We start from the raw sequence: 26363 nt of genomic DNA on the forward strand, positions 1-26363 counted from the left end.
TAAACATCATGAAAATTTTGTGAGCATACTATGTCTGCCCCAATCCCCCAAGTTTAGGATTGACAATATTTCCATTTAATCTTGTCACACTTTAGCAACTATTGGTTGTGTTATTATGCAGCGACAACAATAACTAAACCTTTTTGTTGTCGTTTTTTGTCTCCAGTAGGGCCGCCCGGCAACTTAAGCTCTACGATGTGCATAAATCCATGTTTATTTAATTACGGTACCTATATAAATGTATAGATTTTTCTCTCTTATACTTTATTCAAGGAAGTGTATAACATGACATACAGAATTTAAAGATCAAACACTTCCACCTTTCCCCCCCATTTTTAGTAAATCACAATGGAAATGAAAAACATACATACAATAAAAAAGAAAACAACCACGACAGCACAAGCAAAGAAAAACAAGTACAAACAAACCTGTTCACCCAGGATGCCGAAACAATTAGATTAAGCTCTGTAGCACAGTAGTTGTGCTGTGAAGCTACAGTGTGATATCAGTTAGACAGACAAGGAACAGGCAGAGGACCAGTTAAATTAATAAACATAGCAGACAGGTCAGTCTCACTCAGGAGACAAAACAGATTAAAATGTAAAATGAAAGGTTGCCATTTCTTAATAAAAATGATCCTTATCCTTATGATTATTTAATTTTTTCAAGGCTCAAGAAAAACATCACATCCTTTAGTCAGCCAGACCGAGATGGTGAGATAGGAGATTTCCACACTAGCAGTATTCTATGATGAGCCAAGAGAGTGGTGAAGGCAATAATGTCCCTTGCTTTAGTCCCATAGCATTAGTAGTAAGCCTGCTTCTGGAAAACCATGATTGCAGCTTGCATCTGGCACTAGATACAGAGCTGTTCACCTTGTTCAATGCAATTATCCACAAATCCTGTGCTAGATTCATCTCCAATTCTCTTTCACATTTAGTTTTAATTACAATTAATGGCATTCATAATCTGATAATAAATATTAGAAATAAGTCCCCTCGAAGTTTGGTTTGTTTCTAGAAGTTTTGTCCCATAATGTCTTACAGCAGAGGTTGGTGTATGAAATAAACTATTTCTATACAAAGTGACAGATAACTGAAAAGGCCAGATCATATTTCTTACATAAAGTACCAAAGCTGGAAAAGTGGTCCCCATCATCATATAGGTCTCTGAAGCACTTCAGTCCCTTATTTATCCACTGAAAAAAAAGTTGCATCCTCTATAGAAGGTGGAAAAAGGTGATTATTACTGATAGGACCCATAGAGGAGGCTGTAGAGAATCTAAAGTGAAGCGAAATTGAGTCCAAATTTCAAGAGTAGCAAGAACAATTGGGTTTGAAGAATGGCAGGATGGTCTCACAGGAAGAGATGAAAATATCAAAGCAGGAAGAGAAGATGAGTGGCATGACCGAGCCTCTAAAATGCACCAGTCTGTCTCAGGAGCATTAACCCAGAATATATAAAAATATATTTTTTATTTTATTTTATTTATTTATTTATTTTAATGTTAGTTGCCCAATAATAATAAATAAATTTAGCAGGCGCTGCTGGAGAAAAGACTTTGAAGACTCTCTGAATTTTACCAGCCCAGATAAAGCTCAAGATAGCCAAGTCAATAGAGTGGAAAAAATATATTTGTAAAAAGATGTGTAAGCATCTGAACATACACAGGAATTTAGGGAGCACATTCATTTTCCTTGATCGTATCCTGCCTGCTTGTGATAGGGGCACAGAAATGGATTTTTTTGAGTATGTTTCACTTTTATTCCACTAAATATATCAATTTTTACTACGTTTTTACAATGCATTGTGTTTTTTTACATTTTCATCAATCAATAACATGAGGGGAACTGGTCCACTTATTCAATCTAAGTTAGCAGCTGACATTAGACCCCGCGTCCTGCAGCATCACTCAATGGTGAGGAATTACCACCGCGACTCAGCCATAATGATGGCATAGACCAAATAAATACACAATAAACAAAAACATATATATATATATATATATATATATATATATATATAGTGTATTTATTTGTGAAAGTGTCTGACTTTCACAAATAAATGGTGGTGGAGGCAGAAGAGTAGCAGTAAAAATAAATAGACAAACATCATTTAATTAAAAGTGTCACATAAACCTTTTGGGTTGAATAAAAGCAAGTAATCGCTTGTTCTTAAACATACTAGTAGTAGTATTAAAAGTAAAAGTACTTGAGTACTGAGTGTAGCCTTTTCCCTAATGCAATGGTCTACTCCATCATTTTGGATGAGTTGCAGTGGTAATTCTTCACCAGTGAGTAATATATATATATATATATATATATATATATATATCCAGATTGAGTATGTAGTATTTTTTAAGGCAAATGCAAAAATCAGACGTTCATTTTACCTTTCTACAAAATAACTTCGCAAGTATGACAATTCTTAAACTAAGGGAAATTATTTTTAAAATATTCTGATGGTTTTGAGAACCCAGAGAGTGAGAAAGGAGGACTCTGTGTGTATGTGGTAGACTACAGCTTGAAATAAAACATGATTATGTCACAGATGGAATATCTGTTTTCACAACAGTTTTCTGGGCTTTCTGGTGGAAAGATAACACCAGACCAAGGAATGTATCTTCTATTCCCATTCAGCAGCTGTTTGAAGGAAGTTGTGTCCGTTTCACAGCTTTCAGGGGCTCATCACCACATCCCATTTTTTTCTGGAGAATGCAAGTGTATGCAAAGTGAATGCACGATTCACCGTACCATACGAAATCAATGAACAATGACAAAATCTGACTAATCCAACAAAGTCAGATCAGACGGATAAATACAAATGAAACATGTATTTAACCGTTCATCTTGCTGGAACTCCAAACGAAGCCAGTGTAATGTGGTTTTCAAAATGAAAGGCTACCGTTAAAAAAAGCATTCTCGGTGTGACGCAATCCTTACGCGACGGAGTTGAAAGAGCGAAAAGGCAGCAGCGGTCCGGCTCCGCCACCATTCGTCTCCGTACAGACATTTTTCACAACACTTAAACAATTTGTCCCTGTCCATTACGCGTAGACCTTCGACTGGAATTCACTATCGCTGATTAGTATTTACCTTTTTCTCTGAACCGGAAGACCTTAATGAAATCAAAGTTCGCAGGGAGGTGACATCTGGCTGCTCCACACCTGACTTCATTGAATTAGGTTTTTACAACAATTAGCATTTGTTTTGGTTCCATCCCGACACAGTGCTAAACACGTCCAACTTTCAGTCAGAACAACCGGACACACTCGTATAAATCTGCAGGCTAACGGTAAGCACACTAATGCAACACCTAGCTGTGTAAGGAGCACATGAGCCAGGCGTTTGGATTGTGTTGTTGCTAATATGGTATCTGCCTAAGTAACGCTCTGCTAGCCGACGACAACATGGCTAACAAGCTAACATGTTAGCTCGGATAGACAACAGATTACTGGTTAAGTCTGGTTATTTCAGATTTTTCATAATGGTGATGCGGTGGTTTCGGCTTTCTACAGTAGCTGGTAATGTAATGTTTTCAATCGGTGTGATTTTAATGTAGGTTTAAGTGGTAAACCGTGACGTTGTTTTGGCTAATGCTCATCGTGCACAAGCTAGCTCCCTGTTAAGGACTGTCCCCTGCATCGGTAAGAATTGTTCTCACCACATAGCAGCTGCTCTTAAAGGTTTTCTATTGGACAGGAAACCCCTCGCAGCTAACGATTTACTATTATATTTGTTATTTAATCCAACTGCTTCTTTATTCGCGTAGCCGAGCGTTGGTACCGTAAATCTACTCAGTCTAGCTAGCAAGCTAAGTTGCACATCCGCACTCAGACTAGGTGCACATGGTAACGATGTTGTTGCACTCTATTCATATTATCTAATAATAGCAGAGGGTTTTTACAACTCTTAGAACAGCTCCGGTTGTTTTAATGTAATGACACACGTGGTCTGTGTATTTCATTGAAAAGTGGTGCCAGTTACAGGACTACTATTGGAAGACATGGATGTTGCTGTGGTAAAGTGTGTTTTGAAGCTCGACTGTGTATCTCAGTCAATATTGCGGGATTAGTACCATCAGTACTTGTCCAATCGGAGTTTGCATCTACCATTGGACATATGTCTTCTCACAGGTCTTGACAGTTGTGAAATATTGGTCTGCTTTAAAACAAACGCTAGGTGACTAGTGTATGTTCACTGTGAATTTAAATGAAGGTTTTGAACTGAGCAGGTCAGACTGTAAATCCTTCACATTTCAATACACATTTGCAGATGCAAGCCCCCATGTGCATTGTGGATTATATGGCTCGCTTGAATCTAGTATGGAGTGAGACTGCAGCACTGTGGAGCTGCTGTGTTCATAGTAATCTTCTGTCAATCCGATATAATTAGCAAACTGCATTTATACAGAGAGTCAAGTGGCCTGCTCTGAAATCGTAGGTGTTTTTCACAACGCTCGCTGAGTTCTTGACAGAGCCTGCTGTGATAGAATCAGAATTCCTTTATTGTCCCAAGATTGGGAAATTAACAGCGTTGCAAAAGCAAGATAATCAAGAAGCATAAAAAATGAAGAATATAAAGTAAAGATAAGTTAGAACAAGATAAATTACTATATACAAATTGCACTTAGACTTCTGCATTGGTTGTACATGATGAGGCTCAGTGTGCATGTGTGAGTGAGTGAGTGAGTGAGAGAGAGAGAGAGAGGGGGAGTGTGTATTGGCAGGCGTGTCCGAATAATTTCCGAACTTGCGACACAATTCATTTTTTAAATCTAATCTAATCTGTCAATACTATTACTGCCACACTGAAGACTGTTTTTTTTTTTTTTTTGTAGGTGACGAGCTGGCGCAGGTCGTGGGTTGTCCGTGGATAATGCGAGACAGTGGCGGTAGCCTGGCCCAGAACTGCTGGCAAGGCGACCTGGGTCTGACCGCTGTTGGGCAGGATGACACAGGGGGAGGTAGGCATTTCCCCCTCTACTTAATAATATGTTCACATTTTTGTTAGGTTTGTATAATTATGAATAATGCTGGTGCAAATGTGTGAAGTCAGGTGATATGTCACCACAGGTACGTTCGCATGAAGCATATTGGAAACACTTCACAAGCATTTATTTCTGCAGTTCTGTTGTTTGAAGCAGGCACTAGCAATATTTAAATTTGTATTTAATCCTCTTCCAATTGTTCAGTGTGGTTGGCATCAAGTATATCCTATGATGAGTAACAGGAAACCTCATAAACAATTGGAAGGTACATCATACTTATCATAATAGCACTGTTTGAGTTGTTGTTCTATACATTCCAACTATCACACAAAGACTAACAGCAAAAATCTTGAAAGTGTAGATCTGAAGGAAAAAAGTAACAGAGGTGTGCATTAGGGCTGTCAAAATGAGCTGAAGGTACAGAGGGTCGCAGGGAGAAGGATCTGAAGTGCCCGTTTTTCGGCTAGAAAACCCTGCCGAACCGATCCGAAACCAGCCCAAATTTTTATCCACCCGTCTGGCAACCCTGGTCACGTCTCACTTTCAGCAGTGAGTGACGCTGTGCGAGTGCAACTCCTGTCGCCTGTCCCTGACCCGTCATGCAGTGTGCCCACTCGCAAAGCAGCCACTGATGTGTTATTTTCCACAGTCGAATATTAATTTTCACAATCGAATCTCCGTTATTGAAAATATTTGAATATATATTTGAATTTAGAATATTCGTTGACAGCCCTAGTGTGCATCCTCACTAGCCTCAAGATTCGATTATGATTCAGCGGCCAACGATTCTGTTCACAACGATTCTGTTGGCACCTTTTAATCAATTAATAAAATACTCAGACAAACAAGATCTGTTTTTATCTAGAAAGTGCTTTAAAAAGTATTATAGATTGTTACTGTCATTTCAGTTGTGCTGTAATTAGAAAAATGTGGTTTTCAATTCATAAATCAGACTACATCAGTAAGTGTATGACAGTGGTCAGTGCTCTCCACTCTGATTTCCCATTCATTCAGTTTAGACTTCTGTGCTGCACCAAAGGCTTAAAAGGACAAACTCTGATTATAGCCTTTATGTATCAAGGAGGCCCCGCCTGGCACCACCACTGCACTGAGGCACATATACTCCGCTGGTCAACTACAGACGACCGAACACTTTAATGAGCATCCCTCCTGATCCTGGAGCAGCGGTGTGATAATTATGCAGCCGCGGGACATCGCTAAAACAATGAATGTAGCAGTAAACATGAATCAATTATGTTCTGTCACTGCATCCATGCAGAGTCGTCCAAGTTTGCATCCTGATGTTGCCAACTAAGAATCGAGAAATTTACAGACCTCTATAACAGAGTCCAAAAGCAACTTTGTGAGATACTGCAATAACAGCTTAAAATTAAAACATGAACTCTTTTGTGTCAAGATTGCACATGGTTGAGCAGTTTATATAATTAATTACTGTTTGTGTTTGTGTTTAGGTGGGATTCCTGGAGACCACCTCATAGTCCCAGTGTCAGGTCACAGTGTACAGAGTCCCATGCACCTCAGACTGGGGCAGAAAGAGAAAGTATGGACTCGCGAGTATGTTGATGATGAAGAAGATGATGATGATGAGGAGGAGGAGGATGGAATGGGTGGGATTGAGGCAATAGGTGACGAGGAAGAAGAAAACTACCTGGATGGGGAGGACAAGGGTCAGTTCGAAGGCAAAGATTGGGGTAACATTGAGGAGGAAGACGACGAGGAGGAGGTGGAAGAGGAAGGAGACCAAGCAGAGGTGGAGTGGGAGATCCCTGACTTTCCCTTTCAGTCCACCCAGCACTCTAATTCACAACAGCATCAACATTATGGACCACAACAGAAGGCAGAAGAAGGTGTTCATGATGTCAATGTCGAGGATACTCTCTCCCAGGCCGAAGTAGGGGACTTGTTCAGGCCCCACCTCAGCAGGTACAGGGCTCTGAGGAGGTTCAGGCGCTGGCAGCGTTTGCGATCCCATGGAGGGCTTCAGTTTCGGCTTAGTCAGCACTGGAAGAGCTGGCGTCAGCGTGCTCAGTGGATATGCTTTCTAGGGCATCAGTGGAGTCGGAGAGGGAAAAGCTACAATCTGTATGGCAAACAGAGGAGGATAAAAAGGTATCAACAATCTCCCTACACAGATGCAGAGGATGACAGCAACAAGGAGAGGTTCAAAGAGTCTGCAAAAGGTACTGACGTTCACCACATTTACTTCTTAACAAGACTAGGTGATCAACATAACGACCGCACAGTTCTATATTTTTCATAAGACAAGGAAAAGACAAAGCAGCTAAACGTCATTCTGTTTCTTTGACCTGTTTTTAATAATTGTTGTATAGTAACAGAACACACATGTCACAGTGGTCCTCCTAATCGCCATTATGTTTTGTGTTACTTCTGGATTGGCACAGTATTTTGCACAGCTTTCAATATTTGCACAAAAGAGCAGTAACTTGCATATGGAGATAATTGCACAATAAATAACGAAGACAAGAAGTGAATGCTTTCAAAACTTTTATTGGTGTTGTTTTTATAATGATTGTGTGTATTGTAGATTTTACAGACACCGGGTGGTGGGATTGGTACGCCGTGAACGATAGTTTGGGAAGTGATTAGTGAGGTGCAGACTGGCACGTAATAGAGGCTGACAGGACCTCCGTAACAACACACAGTGCTTGTTATTAGGATACATTTATTGTTGTTTTGGCTCTGCACGTGATATTAATAATATGCCATTTGCCCTGGGCTGTGCAAAAGTCTAAGAATTTGCTGCACAGTTATTATAAAATGTATCTTCTTTTTCTCTGGCAGATAAGCAAATAAATGGATGCTCTCCAGACAACCAGGAGGACAGAGGGAGAAGGGAAGCTGAGGTCAAACCGTTGGAACTCGCGCTTACGGAAGAACACATGAGCTGTGTTACTGGTATGCAACAGAGACTGAGGGTTTTTGGCTTGTGTTCACTGCCAAATAAATCTGCTGCTCTATGTCTAACAAGATTTTGCCTAAGCTTTGTCATTCACTCTGAATTACCAAAGCTGTTGGTGTAGCATAATGTCCGATGACAGACACATGATAAGGAAGCTGTTTTTGTCATATCTGTCTTGGCCCTACTTTTCATTTAGATCCCCTTTATTGGCTTTGTTTTAAAATTAAGTTCGTGTAGCATTATCCACATCTGGTGTAGATCCAGAACTTTGTCAAGAGAGCCAATGGGCCTCATGATTGAACTGTTAGTATGAAGAGATTTATTCTTTAATTGCATGTACAAATGATTCAGGAGAGCTTGCCACTTTCACCTATTTTCAAACATTCTGAGTTTTCCTTGCGGTACAAACTAACTAGATGTGGTTGGAGAGGAGGTAGGAATTGTGTAATATTGCAGTGAATGAAGGTGTTCTACAGCCTGATCCAGCAAGAGCAGAAAACATGCCAGTGCAGCATCACGTATTATTTCACATATTTTTCATCCAGATTAATGATAGACCTCCCCATGAACGTCTCCTGATCACCTTGCTGCGTGGAGATGTTTTTTATTTTCATCTCAAACCAGTTCTTCATTTCAGTGACAGGTGGCACAACCTTAACAGTGCTGCTATAATTCCACTGCTGATGCTGCTAAAAATGATCAACTTTGCTCTCTTGATTTGTGAGAGTAGGACATCAATCTCTGAATTTGAATAGTTCTTTGTAATCTTTCATGCAAATTTCATGAATGAACACTTCTTGACCTGAGGCAGGAAGCATAGTCTTATTGAGATTTTAATTATCCTAATTTGCCATCCTCATGCACGTCCACTCAAAAGTGTGAAGGTGGCATTCATCATGCTTATGCAGGTCATTTATTCTCTTTTCTAAAGTTGGAAATGTTTGAATCTGACATGTCATGTTCTCACAAACAACCCTTAAGAATTTTAGGATAAGAATACGTAAATGATCTTGCATGAGGCCCAATATTGATATTTTTTTTCGTAAGTTGAAACTGTAATTATCATTATCATATTGACCCTCTTGCATGGACACCATAGTATATTTGTTTTGTCATATGATTCCTCTGTCTCAAGGTATTCTCGAAGAGTCTCTACAGCAGTATGGAAGTTTAATCCCCATCCATGTGGATGACATCGTGGAGAAGCTTCAAGAGATCTTCAGTGAGAGCTTCTCACAGCCGAACAGGTCGGACTCAGTCTTTGATTATATGGTTTGTAGCTAATGGAGTTGTATGGAGAAAATTCTGGAGAGGTCTGCGAATAATATCATAAAGGTTTAAGTAATCTGTTCTGTTCTTAATTGATTGTCAGTTTCACATTGGCAGTGTGAAATAAGCAAAATAGAAATAATATACATCTATTAGCTTACAATACTTAATCTTAGGCTTAGCTTTTATGATCTCTACTTTAACGCTTTTGTGATCATTTCTGGTTGTCTGTTTTAGTTCCTGGCAAGACAGTAAAAAGTAGCAGTTGGGTTACTAAAAATAGTATGACTGAGCCGCTGTTAGGTCGCACAGGCTCTTCAAATGTCATGTAGAGTTCTAATAAATCTGTTTGACCTCTTGTGGTCCAAGAAGAAAGATCAGAGAAAGAGAAATCCATAAAGAACCACAGTAATCATCAGAAAACTGTATTCATGCGAAACATATACAGTGTGATTATCCATAATAATGTTTGATTTGAACAAATGAGACTTAAATTAGTTACAATCCAAGGTCTGGTCTATTGACCCTGTCATTCTGTAGGTTGATCCATTTCACAATTCATGACATTTGTTACATGATCCAGAGGATTAATTAAAATAATGGGTATAATTTTTTTCCCCTTCTAATTTGACTTCATGTTTGATTTGTGCATTAGGAAAGCATTGGTCCAGCACCTAATACAGTCCTTCCAGCGTTCATCAGGATCAGCATTAGCTAAAACATTTCGAGTCAACTACAAACGCCACGTTCTGACTATGGATGACCTGGGCACTCTGTATGGACAGAACTGGCTCAACGACCAGGTACGGCATGGCAGACCTTTAACTCTTAATACAATAGATCATTTTCACACATGACATTTTTACATTTTACTTTTACTTAAGTGAACCCCAATGCGTCAATGAAAAACATCAGGGGTGATGCATAGCCTGCACATGTGCTCTATATCCGCTTAACCTTTTCGATTCTAATGATGTCAACTTAATTGGCATATGTCGATGTATGCATACATGGCGATGGACGATGCCGATCGATAATATCTTGGAACATGTTTTTTTCAGAACATATTTTGTTGACCAATCAGCTCCACAATTTTATCATCCATGGATATCGTAATGTAGCTTGCCTGCACAATTATGCTGGCGCAGATTGCAATGAACAATAGTTAATTTCCATTAACTTCATAAGCCATTTCCACTTTTTATTTATTTAGTCTCTGTCTCAACTTAAATATGACTATAAGATATCTTTTATTTTTAATGTTAAATGTCAGAATGGCATTGTAGATATCATGAACTTGAATTATGACTAGTTCAAATTGAATGCTAAAAGTTTGTTACTGGAATTAAAGTATTTCAACTGAATTGTATAATTTTAATATGTCTAAGATGAGAACACACACAAAATCTTGTGACTGTAAGTATATTTTATTGTGTATAATTTTTACACAATAAGATATTCTTTAACGTTAACCAGAACCAATTTGGAGATCAAGAAAAGTCAGAAACAGAGTCTACCTCTCAAGCAGTTAGGGGAAAAGGGACCCAGGTGAACACCTGTAGACAGAGAAACATATTCACAGACATACAGGAGCTAAAGCACAGTTGTGCTATGCAACAGAACCATGATTTGAAGCTCTAGTTGGACATTTCTGTTCTCAAATACAGCCCCTCCATCATTTCAGGAGATGGATTGCATGTCTGAAAACAGCTTAAGAGGTAGCTCACCAAAATGATTGTACATTGGATGGCCCTCATGTTGCACTTTCTCTTGCCTTTCTGTCTCCAAGTTGATGTTCAGTTTCCTCCTTCACGAAATGAGAAAGTATCTTACACAACCCTGGGTTTGATTACTTCTACCATTTTGAAGTTTTGTAATAGTTCCAATAATATAAATACTAATAAAACCCCAGTAGTCTAAGGAAACTTACCTCTCTGCCTGAATAAATGAAAAAGATAATTTAGCAGACTGCAAGTGCTTACAAATGACAAACTAGGCCATTGCAGCACTTTCTCCTCTTTGTGCTAAGAGCATTGCAATAGTTATTGTCGAGCTCAGGCAAAAGTTAGTTTATTCACTGATTAAAGAATGTCCTGTGTCTTTGCTAAAGATGTTTGTTTACATATGTCTTTTTCCTTTGCTCTGTTTTTTAGGTTATGAACATGTATGGTGACCTGGTCATGGATTCTGTGCCAGAGAGGGTAAGGAAATAATAATGTACAAGCTACTGATTTTACACAGAAACAAGTCTGTGAAGCAAGTAAAAAAAACAAAAAGAAACTTTGAAGCCCAGGTTTCTTTCTTCCTGTCCTTGAGAGGAAATCTGTATTAAAAATTGCCATAGATCTGGATGTGATTGATGTTCTACCATGGACACCCTGCTTACTTAATGTTTAGTGTATGGTTGACTCCTGAACAGAGATGTTAGATTGTTTCAATGATTCCTTCAGGCCTCCAAGCTGTAGGGTTCTTCTTTACCTCATTGTGGATTCTGCAATGTGCCTTTGGCGTCATCTTGGCCACTTGTAGGGAGACTAACCACTGTCTCATATGGTCTCCATTTATCGACAATTTGTCTAACTGTGGACGGATGGAAATCTAAAGTCTTTGTAGATTGTAGGTTGTCTGAGATCCCCTTTTTGTGAGGCTTGGTTCACATCAGCAGATACTTCTTGTAAATAGCAAACTAAAAAATGTTTCAGTCAAAACTAGCTTTAACCCAAACTTCTAAATTTGTCTAACTAATTGGACTCCAGGTTTGCTAACTGACTCTTGCTGATCTCATTATTCTAGGGATTCACATACTTTTTCAAACCTATTCTGTGACTGTTCAAATGATGGACTCAAAATGGAGAAGAACAATGCAATAATGTGTGTTATCAGTTAAACTGTGTGCTGTTCATTTTTGTTTTCCATTGTTTAAGTATTCAGTGTTAACGTGGTGAAAATATTTGTAATACTTGTCACTCAACTAAAGCCTAGTTTATGCTTCTGTGTCGCGTCGACGGCGTAGCTACGCCGTAGCCTGACGCGCGCCTCCAAAAAATCCTAACTACGCGTCACGTTGACGCGGACCGCAAGCGCTGTGATTGGTCCGCTCAGAACGTAAGTTCCGGCAGTTGCTTTTCCGGTCTTTCTTCCTCGTCGTAAAAACCACCTCTGCAAATGTCTTCTCTGTCGCCCGCGCTTCAGCATTTGCAATATAAGCATTTGTTCTTCAATATTGATGAGCTCCAACTCCAAATACAGCTGCTCCACTTCGGTCGCCATTGTTTTCTGTTGTTTACTTTACGGAAGAAAAAGCGAGGATTCGGCTATAACCACACAAACACACAGCTACACCCCCTAGCGGCATGGCGGTGAATTGCAGAGCAACGCGTTCCCTCGACGCAGAACTTCGAATGCTCAACGACTGCGTCACGTCGATGGCGTAGGTACGGTGTCGACGTGACGCAGAAGCATAAACTAGGCTTAAGTCCAAGTGTACAAAATATGCTCTGTCAAATTATTCCAAGGGATGTTGAGGGGGTCCCTGGAATATATCTTGCAGGGGGTCTGTGGCTGGGGAAAAAAACACATCAATCAATACAATCAATCTTTATCTTCTCCTCTTCCCTCCCCAGCACACAATGTCTTTCACTACACGCAATCACTCGCTATCTCTCATAAGCTGTTTTCAGACATGACCTCCAGTGAACCTCCTTAGAATTGTCTCCGCACTTTCTCCAGAGTTTGCCTTTCTCTGCTCAAAAGCATTCACAACAGAAATAAATAGTCCAGAGCATTCAGGCAAGGGGAGAAGCAACAGGTAGAGGCAGGACTGAAGGTATTCATTTTGCTGCGGAGATCGCACATTTTTGTTAATAGCACATGATCAGAGATTTATTTATTTTTTCTTTTGCATTTTTGCGTCTGTGGGGTGTTAGAAACAACATGCCCACTCACTCGAGATGAATCATGCAGAGGATTCACTGCTGTGTTCTTAAATTGACTCCTCGTCCAGACATACAGCCCCTGCAGAGAAGTCCAGAAGTTCTTCGGAGTTAATTGCACGTCTGAAAGCAGCTATACGCACATAGTGACCATCTGTCACAGTCAAACTTACCATCTTCTCACCAGAAGACATCCCACCTGTGTATGTGTCCAGTTAAACATCCACAAAGTTTTACCGTTTTTCGGAATAAACTTGGTAGATGTCGTTTTCCCTCATGAGGCACGCATACAGTTCTCAGCAGGCAGACAGACCTCAGCTTAACACTGACCCTGTTCTGTAATGGCTTGTGATCCATTTGTGTTCCACACCATTTTTTTTTAACTCTCAAACAGGCCCAGATTACAACATGAACACACAGGGCCAGTAGACATAAACTTCTTGAGGAGAGCGATAGTGTTACCATTTAGCTATGCTCCGATCAGTGCCAAGAAGTCTTAACTGGCATTTATCCAGGATCTTCCCTCTTCAATTTGTATATCCATCTTGAAATAGAGAAAGACCAATGAGTCAGAATGGACAAATGAGATAATTTCACTGACATGAAGCTGCAGCCAATAGAACTGGACCGATTTGAACAATTTGAATTTTCTGTTCTGGATTTATCTTAATCTGTGTTCATGAAATCACTTCATATAGGCTATACACTACATACCAGAATCCAACATTTGCTATAATGCTGCAGAACAGGCCAGGACTACATAATAATTGACTAATTGAATAATAAATCTCTCATCTAACTTTATAAAATGATCCCTATAGTGATATACATCCTTTTTTTCCCGTTTAACCAAAATGAACCCCTTTGAGACATTTGCCAAACCCACCAAACTCCATTCAAAAAAGTCATTAAATAATCGTAATACACACATAAGACAAAGTCAACAGGAGCAAAACAAAACTCACCCAAACCATCCTGGCCCGTGTTTCCACAGTTTAAACAATCAGGAAAACATCGGAGACATATGTGTCCTCTTTCGTGTTTAATACAATTCTTGATTGTGTTCAATTAGGATTTAAAAGTAATCCATTAGTTTTGTTTATTTTAGGAAATACCATCTCAAAACACTTTTCACATTTTCCCTTAACCTAAACGTGTTCGCAATTGGACATCAGTTAGCTGTGCCGAGTCCACGATGATCGCACATTTTGTTGAGTATCACACACAACTGTTTTGTCATCTGCATAACTGATCATTTCTCTCTTCCTCAGGTTCACTTTTTCAACAGCTTCTTTTATGATAAACTAAGGACAAAAGGATATGATGGAGTCAAACGGTGGACAAAAAACGTAAGTGTTTCCTTCTTTGAAGAGTTTTGTGATTAAGTTGTTGGGATTTTCTACAAGTTAATGTTCTGTTAGACCGTCTTGTCATTTTAAATCGTAAAGTGGAAAAACAAGCAGAAGTTACCCCCCTGTTTGCTAAGCAGTTAAATCTGTCTGAAAATAAACAGGAATCAAACTTCTTTGTAAACATTTAGTATTAACAGGAATTCAAAATCCAATACAAAATATAGCAGATGAAACTGAGAATAAACAAGTAGCTTAATTAACTTGGTCAAACATACAAACTAAACAGTAATCAAACTTCTTTGTCAACATTTAGTTCAAACTGGAATTCAGAATCCAATATAAAATATAGCAGTGGCATCACTCACTGTGAGCTGCAATATATGAGCAAAGCAATCTAAGCTGCGCACTCCCATGTTGTCCATTGCCTTTTTCATGTTGCTAGCATTGTCCCTCAAATGACACTTTAGTCAATGGAATATGATATATTCCACTGATAAAGCATTTACTTTATGGCACTCAAAAATGAGTCGCACTGTGAGGCTTACTCGTGTCCAACCAGTGGATAGTTAAACTTCAAAGAATCATGGGCCACATGTCGCGGCTCCAGATATCTGTGGTGAAGCTCATTGCTTCTGGTGTGTCTGTTTGCACACTTTCTTGTAAAGTTCAGGCAGAGCGGTCTTTCGACGGTAAACTGTTCCTTGGTTCCAGGTGTTCAAGTAGGTGACGGAAGCCTTCTTTTTCAACGACAGAGGGGTTGCACATCCAAAACAATGAATTCCTCAACCTTCACTTTCACGCTGTCCGTTGGAAGTTTCTCACGTCTTTGCAGTAACTGCTTTGTCATATTGTCTCCTTCTTTTGTTTTGTTTAATTGCAGGAACTAGGAGTGCTCTTAAGCGTGATGCTTCGGGAGTTGCTTGATTAAGTCTATTATGTTGTATTTTGCAGTGCTACCACCACCCCTTGCAGCATTCCCTTTGCAGATATTGCAGGTAGCCATCAAACTTGTTGGTGTAGCAAGCGTGCTGCTGACGCATGAAGTAGCACGCGTCGCAAACATAGAATTGACGTGAATAGTTCAATCAAATGGATCAGCCCCCATTGTTCAATACCCGATCTAGCTATTTAGTCAGTGCCGGGGCCGATATCCGATATTAAAGGAGAAGTTCGGTTCTACATACCATATGCTGGAAATAAGGACCAGGTTGAAAAAAACCGAACTTCTCGTTTAATATCAGATCGGTGCATTCCTGTACGAAATGGGCAGCAGTTTTTTCTTGAATTGTAGATTTTATGACAGAGGGTGCTGTGGTATTGTGCCGTCTGATTGCTGATGGAACAATGGTGATGTCTGACCAGTCCAGTTTGTTGTTTAGCACTGCCTGATACTGATAGTGTCCACCATCTCCACCCCTTCACCATTAATCACAAAAGGGGTCGGGGATCTCTGTCTGCATCGGGAGTTCACCACCAGCTCCTTGGTTTTACTGATGTTGGACTGCAGGTGTTTTCTGCCACACCATACAACAAAACCTCCGACTGGGTCTCTGTTCTCCTCCTTGCCATCTGTGATGCAGCTGACAACGGAGGAGTGTCAAAGAACCTTTGTCGGTGACACTTTCCTGTGTTGCAGTAGAAGTTTAAGGTATAAAGGGTGAATAGAAATTGTGATAGGAAAGTTCCCTGGGGTGCGCCAGTGTTGTTCACCATCACATCGGACAGGCACTTCTGCAGCCGGACATATGGAGCCTGTCAGTGAGGTAGTCTGTGATCCATGTCAGAGAGCTTCTGGGGCAATCTGAGTGGCTGAACGGTGTCAAACACACTGGAAGATTCAAAGAATATAATCCTCAAGGTGCTCTGTGGTCTCTCTGGGTGTGTGTATGCTCTGTGAAGCAGGCTGCTATGTAAAACAGTTAACTTAAGTTTGGTCAACAGATCACAATGACAAAAAGAACAGCAGGTACAGTGCAACATGACAAAAAGAACATAGTAAACAATGGAGGTGTGCATCCTCACTAGCCTCACTATTCGATTACCATTCAGCAGTCAAAGGTTTGAATCACAGCGATGCATTTCAATGTATCACATCCACAATTTTCTTTATTACTGCACATGACTGCTTTTTCATCAATTTATAAAATCAGTCAGACAAACATGAACTCTGTCTTGATTTAGAAAGTACTTTTTTCTGTTACTGTTATTACAATTGTGCCGTAATTTACCGAAGGTTTTCAATTTAAAAATCTGACTACAACAGTAAGTGTATGACACTTTAGACTTGTGTGCTGCACCTAGGGTTAAAAGGACAAACTCTCATTAGGGCCTTTACTGTATCAAGGTGGCCCCGTCTGGCCAAACCTTAGCAGCCCCACTGCACTGAGGCGCATGACTCCGCTGGTCAACTAGTGACTCTGCTCCTCTGATCCTTTCTAATCACTCACACGTAGAACTGATCTTCACAAAAACCTGCTCAATTCATGTTCATGTTCCTGGATAAAGGGGGCGTCACATCTTCTGCAATGATGAAGTTAAAACACTGCGTTACGTCGTTATCTGTGGGAGGAACTTCTGTCTGCAGGGGAGTTTGTTTGTGTCTGTTCGTCGCTGTCCCTCTTCACACACAAACAGATAATCACATGTATTTAGTTATTAATCGATGATGTTGGATAATGACTCCGGATCTTTCCACTCACTTTAACACTGATGTCCTGACTTTGCCATCCCGTTACATTACATCTGTCTCATAAACTCTCGAGCAAATCAAACAAACACCAAGTAAACGTCAGTACTGTACGTGTCCTAATACCTTCTGATCAGTGTTTGTTGTGAAAGTGTAAATTGAGCGCAGGTCAGAGGGGGAGTGAGTCTGACACAGGACAACCAGACGTTTTTATGAGCATCTGTCCTGATCGTGGAGCAGCCAATTTAGTATGCTGGTGATTTGAAACTCACTGACTGTTGAAGTTCTAGTTTTTAATGGGCAAAAGTTGATATAAAAAAAGAAAAAAAAAGAAAAAGTGAGAAGCATATTGTGTATTGGATAGAAGTGTGATACTTGCTTGACAAACTGTAAGTCAAGTCTTACACCTGAAAATAAAATGATATTGGCTTCAATAATTCATATTTCATACACAAAGAACATGGAGCCAATTAAAAGTAACAGAACACACTAAGTCAACATTTGTCAACATATGATGAAAATCTGAGGGTAACAGGTTTACAACCATTATCACCATGATCATAAAATTATAGTAACAGTTTTGGAAAGTTAATGACAATGCATTTTGAAGTCAGGAAAATACCAAACCCACAAGCAGCGTAGCTTTCGACTTTGCACACTGAAAAAAATGGCATACATCTGTCTTAATCCTGTTGTTATTGTGTTCTTTGTTTCAACCATAAGGGATCTTTATCAGGTAAAGATAAAAATGAAGTGATGCAGTGACAGACCATCACACAATAATCACCCAGTAATGTGGACTAAAAATTTGTTAAATGTAGGCCAGGATGAACAAACCATCATTTTCAATAACCGTGATCATATAGTTTTCCATACCAATACTTTACTAAATAAAGAATTACAAAAATGTGGAGATACCCTTTAAATATTCAAACATGTCAATGGAGAAAATGTAGGGCTTGGTGATAAACCGACAACGATAATTATCACACTTTAACCTTTACTCGATAGAAGTTTAAGACATGGTAGATGGAACGTCAAAAGAACTCATCCATCCATATTTTGACAGACAACACAGTCAATGATAATGAGAATAGCGTCGCGACGAACCAATCATGTGGCTGGAATAGAGTCACAGCCATGTCAGGTCAGGTTGATGCACACAGCACAGAGTGTAGGAGGAGCAGCAGCACACTTAATGTTTGGGCTCCTGCAGAGAGGAGGACGACTTGATGCAGTGACTGAACTAAATGATTCATGTTTTAGGAGGTTTCCACCGCTGAATGATTATAACCAGGGCTGCTTCAGGATCAGGATAGACACACATTAAAGGTCTGGTCGTCCTGTGTCAGTCCCCAGTCGGAGTTTGCTTCCTCCTCACTCCCCCTCTGACCTGCGCTCGCTTTACACTTAATTAACACCATCACTGATCACAAGTTCTTAGGACACGTACCAGACTCGTTTACTTTGTGTTTGTTTGATTCGCTCAACGGTTTATGAGACACATGTTTAAACCTGCTACACAACATGAGACGTAATGCACAGGACATTAGGGTTAAAGTGACCGGAACGATCTGGAGCCATGATCCGACATCATCAGTTGATTAAACAAGTTATCCCTGCACTCTTTCTCTGGGCTGTGGCACAATGTCTCCCTCTTTCTCTCCTTGCTGTGTCTCCTTCTCCTCACCGACCCATCACTTTCCACTTGCTTTCCATCTGGGAACAAGGCACAATTTTACTATTGCAGCATTAATCTATACTTTTAATAACTAGAATCATCTACTTTAGCACCTAATCAATAATAAACCCACTTTATCGGGTATCAGCGCTTTCATGTTATAATGAAAACAATAACAGTGTAAAGAAGTTATTGTTGATAGCAGCAACAATTCATATAGTAATGAATTACTATTAAGTATTATTGTTAATAATAATGATAGTTTATTCTGCAGTTCTGGAGTCAGAGATACCTGCAAAGAGAGAAAGGGACTATGGGAGGAAAAAGATACTCAGGGCCTGATCTACTAAAGATTTGCATGTGTAAAAACGTATGCAAACTGGATTTCACACGCAAAAAAGATGCAAGCTGATCTACTAACGGTGCACACTGAGGATTGCGTGCGGAATAACTTGCGCTGTCCATTTAGTACTTTTGCCTTAATGAATATGTGATACCGGGCGTTTCCACCCGAGTGTGCAAAATACTGGGAGGAGTAGATGTAAGTACTTTAATTTAGCACATGCAATGTGAATTACAAAGCCTGAAAAAAAATTGCAGTGGGTGTGACTGCGTCCACTTTGAAAAGTAGGTGCTTATTGGAACAGCTTTTTGCATGTTACGTGGTGAGGAGGAGACGGCGTGGAAGAAGACAGAGAGATCAGGTTGTTTTCTGCTCGTGTTAAGATGCTTTGATTGACAGAAGCAAAAATAATCCCTCTCTTGTCAGGGCACTGATGGCCATCGTCACACCAGCTGTCTGGTGTGCGCACCGTGTGCACTACAAAGGCCTAAGTGTGCACCTGAGTGCTCGTGCAATAGAGGACCCCCTCACCCCCCTGTTTTATTTGTCAAGGTTTTATTATGAGCTATTTCTTTTGTTCTTCTTTGTATGTCCTGCCACTATCTCGCAGATACTCTCCCATATGGCGTTTCTTTGAGTTACATTACACTGATAATAAAGATTTTCGGTAATCTAGTCTAGAGGTAATAAATGAGTTTCTCAGCATCCTTCTGATACAGGATATTTCTAAGCTTCACAATATTGCGCAGGTGGAAGAAAGCTGTCCTAGAGACTTGTTTTATGTGTTGGTCAAATGACATGTCCTGGTGGAACATAACTCCATATTACTGCTGCTGCTAGTAAAATAATATTTTGTCATATTCAAAATATCAATCTATTCTAATCCTCTTCTGAATTTACAATTTATTCTATTTTTAATGATAATTCAATAAATAACACACAAGTATTGATAACTGAGAGGATGAGAAAGCCTCAGTTCAAATCCATTCACAACAGACTTGTCTTACCAATGTTTTGTGATTATTATTGTTATGACACACACACACACACACACACACACACAGTGCAGCACCTAAGCCCTCCACAAACCTGGTACATTGCTGTAACTTTCTTTAAGGTGGTGGACAGAAGTGCAATTCATGACAAAAGAAAGACATACAGAAACAAAACAGCCATCATACGCATTTTCCTCAGGCAGGTGTCGTTGCTTGTACAGACTTTGTAGTGCATTGCTAACTGCGGTCATGTAGGAATGCACAAAATAATGTGCACATTGTTGTAAACCCCATTTACCAGTGTTGAAGTGTTTGCTCCTGCTGTCTCAGACGGCGCTGGGCGTCCGCAGTGTCCATGCGTGGTCACAGCTGCAGCAGAGGGCACATCAGGATGAGGTCAGGTCAAAACTCATCTTGTGACTGACAGAAGCCCGGTCATTTTATTTATAGCTAATTTATTATTAATTGTAAAATGTTCTTCATAGGATTTCACCCAAAATAATAAAAGAAAAATATGCCTCTGTTCACCCCTGAAACTCCACAAGTGTTTTGTGGACTCAAACACTTTTTTACCCACCCCTCCATCGGCATAGTGGTGAGTCGATAATGAGGGAGTGTTCATTTTTCTGTGAACTATCCCTTTAATGGTGTCAGAACCATCATCAACCCCAATCGATAGTCGCTTACCCATAGACATCTTTATTTATAGAAACTCAAAAGCACAAATATGTCTGTTTCTCCTCTCTCTGTATGTCAGTTATAAGGTTCAGTCTGTAGAATTTAGTGACATCTAGAGGTGAAGTTGCATGTTGCGTCTGAATACCTCTCACCTCACGTGAGAGAGAACCATTGGAAGGCTTCAGTTGTCATAAAAACTCAAAAAGGTGTTTAGTTTGTCCAGTTTCGACAACTGTAAAAAAAACATGGCAGCCTAGGAGGACCCACTCCTGATGTAAATATTAAGTATTTACCATAGAATGGATCCTTTACATCTAAAGAAAACAACAATTCTTATAATTTAGATAATTACACACTGTTGAAAACATCACTAGGATTTTCTTATATTTAATTTTGTGAATAGATCCCTTTCACCTAAATCTTACACCATACCTCTAACAAGGGAGAGTGATTAGCCAACTTGACTCCACTGTGCTAATCACCCTCCCTCTCCGATGAGCCACCTCCGCAGCGCCATAATCTTATTTGTCACGTTTCATAATGATACAAACCTTTTTTTCTATCACACCGAAGCTCTATAACTTAGTGTTTTGCACTGTTGCTCCATTGTAGAGGTCTGTGTAGGTTTTGTTTGTCCCATTGTCTCTCACACAAACGTGTTAACCCATCAGAATGGCCATCTGCAGAATTGTGACAAATCCTGCTTGTGTCTCAGGCCGGTTAAAAACCATTTGCCCAACAAGTTTTTCCCATCCTTTTTAGGCAGACAAAATTCAGCATAAACTGTGTGGGTAAAGTTATCAGTGCACGTTATTAACAAGCATACAGCTTTCAGCAGGCAGGTAGAATGTGATCATCTGGAGATCACAAGTACTATTCCCAGCAAGTTTGGTAAAAATTAATGCAATGTTATTTTGTACACACACACACAGTAAAATTATTACCCTACCATTTTCAGTTTAAGTATTATGTTGTTTTAGTATTATGTTATCTGAAACCATAGTGTTCCATCATGACCCACGCTCTTTCTCATCTGCATGGTTAATTAAATTGCTCACCACTGTTAGAACAAAGCTAATCAATTTATTCTTTGATTTCAAATGGTTGGAAGCAGTCTGACATCAAACATGAAATGTTTTCTCTTTCTAACACCTTATCCTCTCTTCTCACCTTACTTGAATTGTATCAGGTCGACATCTTTCAGAAGGATCTGTTGTTGATCCCTATCCACCTAGAGGTTCACTGGTCGCTGGTCAGTGTTGACATTCCTCGTCGAGCCATCACCTATTTTGACTCTCAGCGGACCCTCAACAGACGCTGCCCAAAGGTAGCACTAGACTGTTACATACATACACGTAGATGTTTTTTTTTTTTTAAACGAAAAATATCCTGACTTTTGTTCAGATTAACCCAGTTTATAATATGCTAACAATTCTAACAATCGCTCTGCAGAGATATTTTAATCATTCACAATTCAATATCTTTATATCGCACTCCTCTACTTACATAGAGAAAATAGCCTCTTGTTATCTTCTCGCATTGCACACTTTTTGTTGTAGATTTAATGTTGAATTGATCAATTTGCCACTTACGAATCCCTAACTGCTGAAAATATTCAGACCCTAAATTCAGTATAAGCCCCTTTGGTAGTTTTATCAATATGTAAGTCCCTACAAGATTCATACACCTGGATTTGGCAGTTTATATACACACACACACTGTACATACATTTACAAGAAACCTGTGTTTGTTTGCTTTATCTCTATAGTCTTTTCATTGATCATTTTGTTGTTTACAGCACATTTTTAAGTATCTGCAAGCAGAGGCCATCAAAAAAGACCAACAAGACTTTTTGATGGGATGGAAAGGCTTTTTTAAAATGGTGAGATGCTTTGTTAGTTTTATTTTTGTCCTAACTCAACACAGATTGAGGTTTCTCATTACACAAAGCCCTCTGAAGAATGAATTTAAAAAATTGGTGATCTTTGTGGGTGACATAGGCTGTGGATGCTGATAGTCATAGTTCATATTATTAGTGTGGCATCTGTGCTGTGGTTTTCTAACATTAACGATTGTATTTTGTAGAATGTGGGTCGTCAGAACAATGACAGTGACTGTGGGGCTTTTGTGCTACAGGTGAGTTTTTCATTTAACCCCTATTAACACATGCGGATTTATGTGAAATCTTTTTTTTTTAGGTCTTGACCTTCTATGTAGCGTGCCTTGAGATAATGCATATTATGATGTGGCGCTATACAAATAAAACTGTATTGAATTTTATTTTGTGGCATTAAACTCACATTAATTCCATGTTAGGGGATTCACAGTTTATTTCATCAGTATCTCAGTCTTGATTCAGGCCCATATGCAGTCTCAGTTTCATTTGTCTATCCACTGTGGGAGCATTAGAAAGACTACAGAGGCTATGGCTTTGAAATGAATAGGGTGTGTTTGGTTAACTCAGCCAACCCCTAACTCAGGAAGTACGATAAGATAAACTTTATTGTCCCAGCAGTTAAATTTGTTTTGCACTCAAATGCTGTGAACATATGCTTCCATATTTACAAAACAAGTTACATAGAAGCACCAACTATGTCAATCACAACATTTTAATGCACATAAAATGTTAAAAAAAAAAGGTTTTTGCACACACCCCATAGAACCACACATTGCACGTAGCACATATTGCACCATCCCATGATAAAACCCCATAAAACTATTGCACAATCCCAGCATCATCAAGCAGGGTTATTAAAATGTTCAATGGGAGTAGGAACAAATGACGAACAAAAAACGATTGAGTTTATCGTCTGCCAGAGGGCAAGAGCTGACAAAACCCTGTGGGGCACCTGTGCTGATTGATCTGGCTTCTGAAAGGTTGTTGACTCTGACATGTTTCTGTAGCTGGGCGCTCAGCACTGGAGGAACACACACACACCTACTGGCTGATGTTGCATGTGGTGTAAATGCACTTACACAGTGTGATGTTGTTAATCTGTTAATCTGCAGGCCTGTAACTTGTTTTCCCCCCCCCTTCATATACCCTCCACCGCCCTGCAGTACTGCAAGTGTCTGGCACTAGGGCAGCCATTCAGCTTTGGCCAACAGGACATGCCACGGCTGAGGAGGCAAATGTACAAAGAACTATGTCACTGCAAGCTCATTCTGTGACCAACCCCCCCCAAACCAAGCCCACCATGTCCACATGCTCCCACCCTTAACCCCAACAAGATGGAGGGACAATGATAAAACAAGAAGAGGACAAGGGGAGCAAATGATTGACTGGAGAAAGACAAACTTTTGAAAAACTTTATTTTTCTCTGCCAATATCCAGAGAAATTTCTTCTACTGTAGGTGATGTTATTGTTTTGCTTTTTTGTCTCCCTTTGCTTCCCTCTCTCCCCCCTTGGAACCCTCTGATTTCATTGTCCATGGTTATTCCTTTATGGTTGACAGAGGCCAAGACTAGCTTCCGGTTTGGAAATGTGCTCACCTTCCATCTTATTTTAGACCATATCTATTTTTCAGGAATGGGAGCATAAAACAGATCTTGGTTGGATTTCTAAAGAATCAAGCCCAGATGAAGGCCTGGATCACACTTAGTCTGACTGCTACTTAAACGGAAGTACCTGAATAGTAAGTGCGGAGGTGGTGCGAAGATAATTTGAACCGGTCTGTGTACGCTTGTTGTTAAGAAGTACCAGTGGATTTTTGTGCCTTCCATCCATCCACTCCATACATCAAATTGTGTTCCATTCCAAGTGTTCAGTGTGAAACTCTGATCCAACGTTTTTGAAGAAAAAGTAGAAATACACTCCCCCATGCTACAGTCAATGTTATGTTGATGATGCACTCTAGTCAGCACATAATGTTTGCCACTGTAGTGCAACGTGACATTTCCAACGTATAATATTTGCTTATTAATTTTACTAGAAGATGTTAAGATGGATATAAATTGATCATGAAAATAGAACCATGTTGACGTCAGAAAATGGCATAACAAGCTCTCCTGGTGCATTTTTTTCTGAGGGAAACCAGTAGTTAAACATAATCCTCAAACACGTTACATATTGACTCCTTGTGCCAGAAACCTCCTCAGCCACCATCTTTATTCCCAGTCATACAAGTGGAACATCTTCACATGGGAGATTAGATCTGCATCTGTTGATCACCCCCCCCCCCAAACAAGTCAGACTGACATTGGCCTAAAGAAGGGGTAGCTTTACATAGCGTTTATCTTTTTCTGTGATTTATCTCTGTCAGTAAATGTGTTGATATGCTTATTGCTTTAAAGAAATGGTGTTAAAAGGAGGACTACAAATTTGTGTTGTTTCGGTGTAGGTACAGAAGAGATCCTCATGCTAGTATGTCTTTGAAAGTTCAAGAGCCATTTTGGTGTGGACCATGACAGCTACACAATAGATGAAGCATGTCCACATTGGAGTTACAGTGTCCTCCTCTTCTTTTTGTAACGAAAGACAAATTTGTTGATAGCTGTGTTCTGGTTTGTTTTTTTGTCTTTTTTTCAAACAGGAGTTGATGCAACAGAGATGACAGTTTTATATATCTTCTACAATGCATTATGGTTGCTAAAAATTAAAATACGTGGCAAACGAGATGTGTGTGCATTTTTACTGAATGGATATATGCTGGTTACATGCTAACTGCATGTTGTATCGGACGTACACAATTGGGATATTTGATTTATTTAAAAACATAATTAATTTACAAATATGATGCACTGTTTACTAAATTGTACCCAGCAAGATATAATTAAATATATACTAAAGGTTGCTCACTCTTTGTTGCTTGTGAGCTTTTCCATGGAGTATGTTTAATGTATAATGTTGCCTTTACAGTAGTAAAGGAGCTGGACATTTTCTGTATTTATCATAAAAGAGAAACAACTGTATAAGGGGGAGGAGAACAGAGGGGATGATAAGATGCAACAAAGCCGTGCAACTATATTCAAATTGGGAATCTGGTGGTGACATGGTGTGCATCTGAAATTAATGTCACCAAGTGCATATGAACAGAGAGTGGAGGCAAGGCTCTCTAAGTGCATCACTGAGCCATCAGCAATCCAAGGTGACCCACAATTTAAAAGTTCATCAAGACAAATGTTTTGGAGGATGGCAAAAATTTGTAATTTATGCTGAATAGTTATAGCTATGCTTTTTGATATATTCAATAGACTTCACTTAACATTAGGGCCTAGGTAAAAGGTTAGGGGAAACATCTTGATGAGGAAACTTTGACCCAACACCGGTAAAGTCCTGCATGAGAAAGAAAAAACGTGATCCTCTGATCAGAATAGATGGACATTGGGGATGGTTTTATGTATGCATGTGATATCTGCCAGCAGGACAGATCTATTTTAGAGCTTTAGTTCTGAGCTGATACAATTCAGAAACAAGACCATGTCTTGGGTGGCTGTGGCTGAGGGGTAGAGCGGGCACCCTCCAATCAGAAGGTCAGCAGCTCAATACTCAGTCTT

General features: G+C 39.6%; 1 protein-coding gene across 2 annotated transcripts; it reads left to right on the plus strand.

The window, feature by feature from the left end:
* Positions 1-2934: 2934 nt before the first annotated feature.
* Positions 2935-25482, plus strand: senp3b (SUMO specific peptidase 3b). Of its 2 annotated transcripts, none has more exons than XM_020100224.2 (12): positions 2935-3294; positions 4840-4965; positions 6462-7190; positions 7813-7926; positions 9066-9177; positions 9855-10002; positions 11353-11400; positions 14403-14480; positions 22056-22193; positions 22665-22748; positions 22952-23002; positions 23927-25482. In XM_020100224.2, exons 2-12 carry the CDS (start codon positions 4878-4880, stop codon positions 24035-24037), a joined length of 1701 nt encoding a protein of 566 aa, XP_019955783.1. In that variant the 5' UTR covers positions 2935-3294; positions 4840-4877; the 3' UTR covers positions 24038-25482. The 2 variants fall into 2 exon arrangements, with proteins under 2 accessions (XP_019955783.1, XP_069374794.1); XM_069518693.1 differs by lacking the exon at positions 2935-3294 and adding an exon at positions 3567-3646.
* Positions 25483-26363: the final 881 nt, after the last annotated feature.

Source organism: Paralichthys olivaceus, chromosome 22, assembly GCF_024713975.1.
Source record: "Paralichthys olivaceus isolate ysfri-2021 chromosome 22, ASM2471397v2, whole genome shotgun sequence".
Lineage (NCBI taxonomy): Eukaryota > Metazoa > Chordata > Actinopteri > Pleuronectiformes > Paralichthyidae > Paralichthys > Paralichthys olivaceus.